The sequence below is a fragment of the Lethenteron reissneri genome, chromosome 40, assembly GCF_015708825.2.
Source record: "Lethenteron reissneri isolate LAM-NWPU_2019-01 chromosome 40, ASM1570882v1, whole genome shotgun sequence".
Lineage (NCBI taxonomy): Eukaryota > Metazoa > Chordata > Hyperoartia > Petromyzontiformes > Petromyzontidae > Lethenteron > Lethenteron reissneri.
The window spans coordinates 12090368-12100802 of NC_083818.1; the positions used below are offsets into that span (position 1 = coordinate 12090368).

Genomic DNA, 10435 nt, shown 5'->3' on the forward strand with positions numbered 1-10435 from the left:
AGGCGCGCGCGCCGATTGGCTGACAGCGCCGCGCGCACGAGAGACGACCTCTGATTGGTCGCCTCGCCCTTATAAAGTCGCGTGCAACCTGCACACCCATCGTCAGTCGCGCAGTGCTCGTCGACCTTCATCCGTTCATCGTCAGCTCCCTCCTCGACAATTAAACTCAAACGCAATGGCACCAAGCAGGAAATTCTTCGTCGGTGGCAACTGGAAGCTGAATGGCGACAAGGCGAGCCTGGGCGCGCTGGCCGAGTCCATGAACAAGGCTCCCCTCGACCCCAACACCGGTAAATCGTCGCCCTGCGTAACTCCCCACGTACTAAATAAACACGCCAGAGCCGACACAACTTGCATGCACACTTTCGCATTCTCGTGCATATTTGGGCTCAACCAATAATCCCAGGTTCGTATAAACTCGGGTGTGCAATCTGAATGGGCTCGCCCCAGAGGTCTGTAAAATGAGACGTCATTTATTAAGGACCAGCGTCGAGTGTTCGCGTGCATTGCTGCTCTTGTAATATTGAGGGGGTTATTTTTACCCAACTTAACAACAGTGGCTCGTGTAGTTTGGTTGCTAATCGCTGGGTTCGCCTGAACATGGTGCCACTACGCAGACTCCTCATTGGAATGCAACGCAGCTGCAACCGGCCGTGGCAAAGCCGTCGGCTAAACAAGCGTTAGATTCTATTAACGTGGTCTTTTTTAATCTTGTTTTTAGTCGAGTATTTGTTATTTGACTTAATTGCTGAGGGGATTGATAGGCGAGGCCCTCTGAGCCTCCTCCGTTGGCAAAGGCGGCGATCGCCATTGCGGATCTGCGGGGCGAAGCGTTCGCGGATGTCGTCACTCGCCGCGCTGACGTGCGGGCATTTACAAATAACAATAATACACACAGATACAGATATACAACGTCGTTTCTTAACGCGCATTAATTAACCACAGCGTTGACATTTGCACGGCCATCATAATGTTCCGTGTTAATTGAGGTGGAGGTCGCGCGCTCGGTGAAGGTCGCGCGCGCGCCGTGGGGAGGGGCGGGGCTTGGGGGGGGGGGTGAGTCGTCCACGCGCATGCGCACTGCGCCTGACCCGGCGCTCTGCGGTAGCGTGTGACCCGTCGATTTGACCCCCCCAGCCCGCCCGCCAGTGGCACCACGAATTGACTCGCGGTGCCGCAGTTGTGTCCGTAAGAGGGACCCGTCCGTGCGGTTGCCACCACCGCAGTGCACCCGCGATGACAACGTCGCGTTGCTTGCAGCGCAGCGGTTAGCGCGCCGGAATTTCGGTGGGGAGTTGTCTGCCCAGCAAGTCCAGCTGTAGCGTGTACACGAGATGCGTACGCGGTATCGGCAGGTCGTGTGTGGTGGGGCAAAGTGTGGGTATGCTCACCATTTACACGTGCGCACCAGTTTAGATTTTAATGCAGCGTGGTGGTGCCGTCATCGAGCAGTGGGTTGGAGAATAAAAGTGCACATTTGCACCGTCAGTTGTGATCAGCCGTGGTTTATCCACTGCTGGATGAAGGTCCTCGGTCTGCAAAGCCGCAATCCGGCGCATGAGCTCATCTCATCGATTCGTCTCTGCGGTGGTCACCCTCACTGGCGAAAAGCTGAACTCACAAGTCACTACTAGCACCAATCATTTTCGCATGAAAACTTAACAATGACGGCCCAAGGATTGGTTAGTTGACCCACAATAGGAAGTTGTTTAAATTCAAAATCTGATTATTATTTTTTATCCTGGAGAATCCGATGAGCTATGAAGGTCTTTCTCACATGTCCAGTAGGAGCAGGTCAGAAAGTTACAACTCATTTTCAATCGCTGCAGTAGCAGAGCGCATGGTTGGCATTTGCCTGAGTGCAAAGGACGCAATAGGATCCCGTGTAATAATATCACTGCCCGCCTCAGGTCCCCGCATGCTGTTGGCACGTCTTGTACACGCACGTCTCGATGGGGAGTCGTCTTGGTGTCACTTGAGCAATTGATGCTTATACACACCCACAGCAATCGCAGCCACTCAAATGCAGAATCTGACATTTCTACCTCTTACAAATCTCAACCATCTGCCCCCATCCTAGGTGATTTCCTGTTCCACATCCCTGCGTTGCCAGGCGCAGGGATGTTGGAACATTTGCATCTAGCTTGCTCAAATCCTAATCTTACTCGTTTTGAAAGACGTTCTCCTGTAATTCACTCTTTTTTGCCATCACAGGTTTTACCAAAACTTCTTCTGTGGCCTGCAAAATAGGACAACGGACTAACGAATCAAACCACGTTCGACCGACCCCACTACCCTTGCCACGTTTTGGCTTGTGCTCACGGTCGCCGCTGGGCGCAGGGAGTGGCTGCATTGTGGGAAGGCAGAAGAAAGGGGTTGGGCTATGAAAAAAATCTACACACAATCCCTGCTCTGCACGCCATTTTGTCATCTGACGCATCATTCCAGCAAAGACCCACATTGGTGTCACCTTGGCACCCTCGGCTCTCCCGAAATCTACACAACTGGCACCTTGTTCGACCCCACTTTCGCTTCCCCGTCTATGCCACGGGCAAATCGCGAAGAAAAAAACGAACGCTATAATAAACTAATGCTGATCCACGCCTTCATTGAGGTTGCAGCTCGATGCACAAATAAGGAAGCTGGGACTGATTGACATTCCGCCTGGCCTGGCTGGCGTATCGCACAGGTTGCGTGGGGTTTTGCGGTGGTTAGTAATGGGACACCGTTCATTGCATTTACACGACTCGTGCGCACTGCATTATTGAACGCGTGGTGAATGTAGTACGTGCAGAGGTGGCTGTGCAGAAAGCACATTCACTGTGCAGTAGGCTCCCTTGAAACCGGAGTAGCCACCAGGCTAATAAAAGGACATGGAATTTTTTGTAAAGGGCAAGTTGGGGTTATTTTAAGACTCCAGTAGCCTCTGCTGTAAATGTACAAGATTCCTGTAAGGTCACCGCTCATAAGCTCAGACGCTGACTCGGGAGGTTCTAAATTTGAAGGCGACATCTCATGCCCATCATGCCTTTGACCCTCCAATCGCTGCAATAGTTGGGCAGACAGCAGGGCGCAGCCTCTTGCAGATCGGGTGGAGCATTTCTACGGTCTACTTCAGCGGGCCTTTTAATTTGCAGAGATGAGCGTCATTATGAATGTTTACCTGGCTTTGATATTTCTTTTTTTGGGTCTCCCTTTTAGTCACATGGCTTATCTCCTATCTTTTATTGCTGTCTTTATGTGTAATTGTCTGCTGGTGGGCTGACTTAAAAGGGTGAGCAGTAATATCCCTATGCAGGTCATCGCTGTCTTAAAAAACTATAATTGACGAGCTCTGCTCCCGAGCAGTGCATGTCTCCTGTTTTATCAGGGCTGCTGTTGGAGGGTCACTACTTCACGATGATTGGGATACGACAGCTCCTTACTGTTGTGAATTGCTTACTTAAGTTTACACCTGAGCCCGTAAAAACATCACACGGCATGCTTACATTGTTTCATAACGTGTCTTGCCTGTGTGGGTCCGTACTCAATTATTAATCACAGTGGTTTGCTCAGCAATGGTGTAACACCCTCCTTAAAAGCTATGCCCGCGCTCGTGAAAGCCTCTGCAGGTGTCGACGGCGTGGGAAGCGATTTGGCATGGGCTCAACGACTGTGAGCGTGCACCACCAGCTCAACCCGGCCACTCGTTTGTATCTCCAACGTTGGGCAGGAGTAAAGTTACCTGTGTGTGTGTTGTGTGCGTGCGCTTGTAGAGATCGTTTGCGGTGCCCCCGCCATCTATATCGACTTTGCACGCCAAAAGTTGGACCCCAAGATCGGCGTGGCTGCACAGAACTGCTACAAGTTGGCCAAGGGGGCCTTCACTGGCGAGATCAGGTGAGGAGACTCGCGCGTCCAAATTAAAGTGGAATTTCTTCGCTGGCTGGGACCTGCCAAACATGCTCCTAGTGCCCCCCACCGCCTCATTGCCATTTGAGCAGGGAGACCCTTTGACTTGATTCCTGAGTTGTGTTTTTTTGTTCAATTAATTTTTTGCATTTTGTTAAAGTGCACCAAATGAGCTCACCTATTTGACTCAACATTTATGCCCATGGATGAGATGGCTTTTCACCCCGGGTGTGTAGTAAATGAACCATATTCATTCATGAATCGTTCGGGATATTTACGTGGTCTTACAAAGTTGTCCCAGAAAACCATGCCCCAGCATGTTTCATCTACTTGTTCAAAAATCTCCATAAAATAACCACAATTTTCTTTCCATACAAGAAAGTTTGGAGTTGTGACTTTAGAAGTGCCCACACTCGTATGTTTGGCCAGTGTGGTTGTTTAAGGGTTTTTGCATGTGGAAGCAAATTGGATTACCTGGCACGAACCCACACGTTCGAAGAGAATAATACTCATAGGTTCAGATATCACTCGCCACTAATGTTAGCCGCGGTCGAAAATCAAACTGGTAGCTCGGTTCCTATCGCGATGTGCGCAAACCGCTCCGGTGTGTTACCGGACTTTTTATTTTGACTTGATGCTTGAAGGAGCATCGCACGACGGAACAAGAGGGCCCACTGTCAAGGCGTGGTGCCAAATCTTTAGCGTCCTCGACCATCGTCCCCCGTCATCAAGATGCCGCAGCAACAGAGGAACGGTTTGACACTTGCCGTGTAATGTGGCGTCTTCCTCTTTCCTGTGGGCCGTGCTGTGCAGCCCGGCTATGATCAAGGACTGTGGTGCTCACTGGGTCATCCTGGGCCACTCGGAGCGCCGCCACGTGTTCGGGGAGACCGATGAGGTAGGGACCCCCCCCTCCACCCCATTCCCTGGAATTAAGCTTTCTGGGATACCCCCTCACTCCCTCGCCTCTGAAAAACGTCTGAAGAAAATCCTCCTTCCCACGCATAGCACGAGTCTTCCTTCGCTGTGCAGCTTTCTTGAGTTAATGGTGTTTAGATAAATTGTACGTTGAAATTTTATCCGTTCCAATGGAATCGGTCCGATTACGATCTGACCGGCATTGCGTGGGCCCCGTGCAGGGTATTGTGGGTGTCCCCCGCGATGCCCCGGGTCTCGCCCTCACGCACGCCGCGACGGACGAGCACGTCGCCGCCCGTTGAGCCGTCGTTCGTTGCCGTCCCCCCTGCAGCTCATCGGCCAGAAGGTGGCGCACGCCCTGAGCGAGGGCCTGGGCGTCATCGCCTGCATCGGAGAGAAGCTCGACGAGAGGGAGGCCGGCGTCACCGAGAAGGTCGTCTTCGATCAGACCAAGCACATCGCAGGTGCCGCCCCTCCCCACCCTCACATGGCCGTGCGTGTGTGAAGCACCCTGCATGGTAACATTAGTTAACGACGTATCGATTGCAATGGATTGTACTACTCATGGTTAATGAAGGTGATCTCGCTCGTGTCTGGTCACAATGACAAGTCTCCGCTGTGCCTTGCTTTGCCCCCCACCAGACAACGTGAAGGACTGGAGCAAGGTGGTGTTGGCATACGAGCCGGTGTGGGCCATCGGCACTGGCAAGACCGCTTCGCCCCAGCAGGTGAGATGGTACCACAAAGACAAAGATCCCCCGTGTAGCCCACATAGACTGTTGACGCAGGAGCCTTTTAGCAAACACCTATCAAGGCCGACATGTTGTACCTTTGGTTATATTCATTCCCAGGCATGTCAACCTTCACTGGTCTAACAAAGCTGGCTCCCGCAACATAGCTGCACTGCTAGTTCCCACAATTAATTGCGTGTTTATGATAGTTTTAGTGCTAGCCCCCACAATGCACTGCACCTTGAAGTAGACATGTAACAGGTTTGCCAGGCACACTACAGTAATCCCAAAAAAAATGCGCTGTGGCAGCACAATCGATTTTATGGTTGTCTCTCCAAAAACGACATGTGGTGATATGCTGATTTGTGTTTTGGTCCCCGCAGGCCCAGGAAGTTCACGAGAAGCTGCGCCATTGGCTCAAGAAGCACGTGTCCGAGGCTGTCGCCAACTCAACCCGCATCATCTATGGAGGCAAGCGGGGGGAGTCCCGCTTGGGAGTGTCGTGGGTCTGGCCCCTAGCATGGAGCCTTCTGGCTCTCCCCGATGCCTGTGTGGCTCGTGCGGACCACGCAGAGGAATGTGCGACGCAATCGGGTCAGGGCCGTGCTGGAGTCCAACTCGGACGCTTGGGGCCTACAACACATGGGGCCACGGTGGCGAGATGTTAACTCCCTTGCCTGGTATACAGGAAGTCGTGGGTTCGATCCCGACGCTGACGCCTATTTGGTTTATGCGTCTCTCTCCGTGGTCACGTGGAGTTTTCTCCAGTTTTTTCCCGCCATTTTAGAATCGATATGCATTGCTATAAAGTTCCACACGATAATCCACTTTGTTGAGCTATCATTTGTGGCCAGGTTGCTTCTGAAAATAGCGATATAGCTCAGTGCGCCTTACCTGGAAAAAATATAGTTTAGTTTTTTAGTTTAGATAACTGCCACCCCATGTTTAGTTCTGGCATGGAGACCCTTTGACTTTGGATTGATAAACATAAGCACTATGGATTGCCTCGTTTTAATGCTGATGTAGCGATGACTGCAGCTATCGCTTTCACAGTTGCACAACGGAATGCAAGCCAGGTGGCTAGAGGTCGTGAGGGTCATTGTCACACTGCAGTTGGAGGCTTGAATGAGCAGCAACAGATGCAAAATTAAAACTTAAGTGCTTGAAGATGTGGCCACTTGGTGTCACGAATCTCCTGCCACGCGATGCCTGCAGAAGTCGTGTTTGTCACTGGGGGTTTTGTAGAAAACCTTTATTTGGAAACGTTCCTTGGAATTAATGTTAGCTTTGTAGTCTTATTGATATATATATTACAGTTTGCTTGTGTAAATTGTGTGTTAGTACCCCTACATGTGTGCATGAGTATGCTTTTGTATGTATACTTCTATGGAAGTGTGATTTGGAAAGTGAGAAGATACAGTGGTTTGTGCTCTGCGCTCTGAATGTGTTTACCCGAATTAAATTCCCATCCACAGCTGATATCAATGGAGAGTGATATCAGATTCGGTCCTAAACCTCACGTCGTTCCACACGACCTTAAATTAGTTCCTCGTGCACCGAGTAAACATCGGCACCGGGGAGACGAAGGCGGTCTGGCATGGTGCTGCCCACAGCACCCGCTCGTGCACCGTGCCAGCCTTCGTAGGTGCTGCTCGCTAACGGCACTGTTAAAGGCTACTTTGTGTGTTTGCGCGCAGGCTCCGTGACGGCATCGAATTGCAAGGAACTGGCGGGCATGGCTGACCTGGATGGGTTCCTGGTGGGAGGTGCTTCCCTCAAGCCCGAGTTCATCGACATCATCAACGCCAAGAAGTGAAGCGGGCCCGGAGAGAGGCTCGCATGCCCAAAATGTACACAGCCCAGAGGAACTCAATCCATCTGTACCCTGTACTAAACCATGCTGGCAACGATGATTTGAATGTTTTACTTCATCTGCTGCTGTGCCGTGCGGGCCTCCTGGGACTAGTTGGGTGGGGCCTGTGTTCTGGGTCTTCGTAGCTTTTGTGTGCGTTTGTATTTGTGCGTACATGTGTGTGCGTGCACAGTGCCGGCTTCGCTCCCGTTTGAACCATCGCCCCTGTCTTCTCACTCCGGGTTTAAAAATTCTGCTCCTCAGACTCCCGAGCGCAGCGAATTGTGACGTAAACATCGTTGAACAAGAGGGCCTTTGCACAAAACATAAAGTGGGGTTCTGCATATTAGGATTGATTTAGACAACGGTGTGTGATCAATTTAGCCGTAGGTCCTGAAGAACCTCCTGTGTGCGTCTGTCTAAATTAATCCTATCGTCGGCTCGATTACGCCTTCCACAACTTGGCGGCCACACACTTCTCAAAAACCTTTAAAAGGTCTGTGTCTGCTCAAACGACATCTCTGTTGGCAAGTCTGAGCAAGCGGTGGAAATTCCATATTCCCACGGGATTAGCCACTTTGAATTTATTTATTTCGCAAATGGCTTTATGAAACACTGCGATTTAAATGATGTAGGGGGGATGGCGACTGGCGTGAACATACTTGGACCAACGGACCGCCACCTGTGATCCACCTACACCCAAGCGCGGACTTTACCCACGAGCAAAACCCGGAGTGGAGCGCGTGGCACACGGCTTGACGGTGCTCGCTCAACCGGAGCAGAAACGCACTCCCCGTGCGCACCATCTCAATCTGCACGCTTCCATCCACTGTAAAAATAACTATCCTGCAGACGTTAATATATCTATGACTGTTGTGTATCGGTGGTGAGGTGTGTGGCTCGGGCTGGAGTCGCTGGCTAGCACTGTGCCTGTGTTGTGTAGTAACGCGTGCGCGAGTGCCTGTTCCCTGCAAAACAAACCCCGTGCTCTTTAAAGGTGACTGACGCGTGTGTCCCATGCCCTGTGGTGCCCCTGTGGAACATTTCACACACTGCGCTTGTATCAGTAAAGTGCCACTGATATGAAACGCCTTTAGGCCACAAGGTATCATGGAAATCGACCTAAAAATGTTGGGATGCCAAGAAGAGTAGGCGTGTATCCGTGTCAACCTTTCTGTCCTTTATTGCAGCGAGTGGTCGTAAAGAAACCTTGCAACTAAGGGATCAATATCATGAGCTCTTGCTATACAGCACCCCACTGTTTGAAAGAGTATTGGTTGCGAAACGGTTTTTGGAACATCACGGTTGTTTGGTCACCGGATCGTAGTTGAAAGTGATTGTTTTGCAGTCTGGGTCATCGTTTCAGGCTCCCAACGTCGATTTCCATGCTGCCCAGGGCGTCTGCACGTGACGTGTACACTGCCAATTAATTATCTACTCGGCCCTGAGAGCTGCCCGTTTATTGGGGCTCACGGTGTGGTCACCTTTGGGAATCTCATCGTCAAGTGTGTGTGCGTTACGTTGTGAGTTTTTCAGTGGCCTGTCTGTACGTCTAAATGGTAAAATTGGGCTGCACGAAGTCGGGAAGAACTTGAAAGCTAAATCGTGTGGTGTCTGGAACCCATTTCAAAATTGTCTGCATTTTGACCTGTCCGATTTTTCAAGAAGGGAAATCTGTTTACAAAACACGATAGTTAAAAAAGAGCAAATTTTATCATTCAGATGGCTTGCTTGTGATTCATATTTTTCTCCGCCAAACTAAACTTTGAAAATGCGTGGACACTCAGATTTTTCATTTACCAGTGTGCTTGTTCACTGCTATTGATGTCAGTCTGTGCAAGTCCTGTCGACTGTTCCGATCACTCTAGAAACTGTAAGCTTCTTAAAGGAAATTAAATAAAGTCTCGCACTGCAGCTATGTAATTGTGCCCTTGCTGTTATTGTTAGTAGTAAAAATGCTCATTGAATCCACAAAACTGAACATAGGAGATGGACAGTACAAAGGAGACGCAGAAATAATGTTTCCATAAACCGAATTGTGTCATTGATTGGTGGCGAATCCTCAAATACCCAGCGTTGTATTGTTGGTGAAACCGTGAGCATCCCTTCAATCTCGTCGACAGACTTGGTTGTGGACCTGAAACGGACGAGCACCGGCTGGGAAAGGGAGAGTTGCGTGGAGATTTGGGTCCTCAACGTCAATCCCAATGTTCCCACCCCCACCAGCTTAAAATGAAGGCACATGCTGCGTGCCATGTGCTGACGACTGCAGGCGTCGGCTTCGACCCTGCGTCAGATTTGTAAATGCCCTATTTATAAGCAAAAGGCTTAATAGATGACATCGCATTTTAAAATAGCCGCAGTAAAAGTGGGCATGTTTCCTTGTAGATTGAGATTGCTCTGGCAGTTTGCGTTTGGTCACCAGCTGTTGTGGAAATCCATTTGAAGAGCTGCACTTTGCTTTGCCATTGAGTAAAGGGATTTGCCTTAACTTGAAACGGCGAAGTTTATATATAGACATACAGTATATAACGCAATGCTTGGTCCACATACGAAGGAGACCTCACAGCGGTGATTCACTCCGCTGCTCCTGACGCGGTTATCCGGCTTGCCCACCTGAATGTGAAAATGTAGTTGCTTTGCATCTCCATCATCCACGCGAAAGAAGGAGTGGGGCATTATTTACCTCGAACGGCCCTGTCCGTCTCCTTGACTAACATCCGCTGAACGGTAAATTTATCTCTCACCCAAAAGAGGATTTTTATAAACGGTGTAATGTCAATGGTGTCACTCATCCATTGTATATCTTCCCGGTAAGAGGTCTGGCTGCTGTTTGTAGATGCGAGCCATTGCCTCGGGTCGTGTAAACCCGCCAGGTACTATTGCACTCTGGAACATTGTGCAGGGGTCCTTTTGTGGGTTTGTCGTAGCAAAAAAACCCCACTCGACTTGACAAATCGGTGAACCGGCAGGTGTCGTTTTGGCTTTACATCCTCATGGAGGAGGAAGCCGCTCACCTGAGCGGAGTAGCGATGCTCGCGAC

General features: G+C 50.3%; 1 protein-coding gene across 1 annotated transcript; it reads left to right on the forward strand.

The window, feature by feature from the left end:
* The first annotated feature begins 87 nt into the window (after window positions 1–87).
* TPI1 (triosephosphate isomerase 1) lies at window positions 88–7451 on the forward strand. Its single transcript, XM_061567859.1, has 7 exons — window positions 88–290; window positions 3756–3879; window positions 4705–4789; window positions 5141–5273; window positions 5452–5537; window positions 5924–6011; window positions 7238–7451. The coding sequence occupies exons 1-7, from the start codon at window positions 176–178 to the stop codon at window positions 7354–7356; spliced, it is 750 nt and encodes a 249-aa protein (XP_061423843.1). The 5' UTR covers window positions 88–175; the 3' UTR covers window positions 7357–7451.
* The last annotated feature ends 2984 nt before the right edge of the window (window positions 7452–10435 follow it).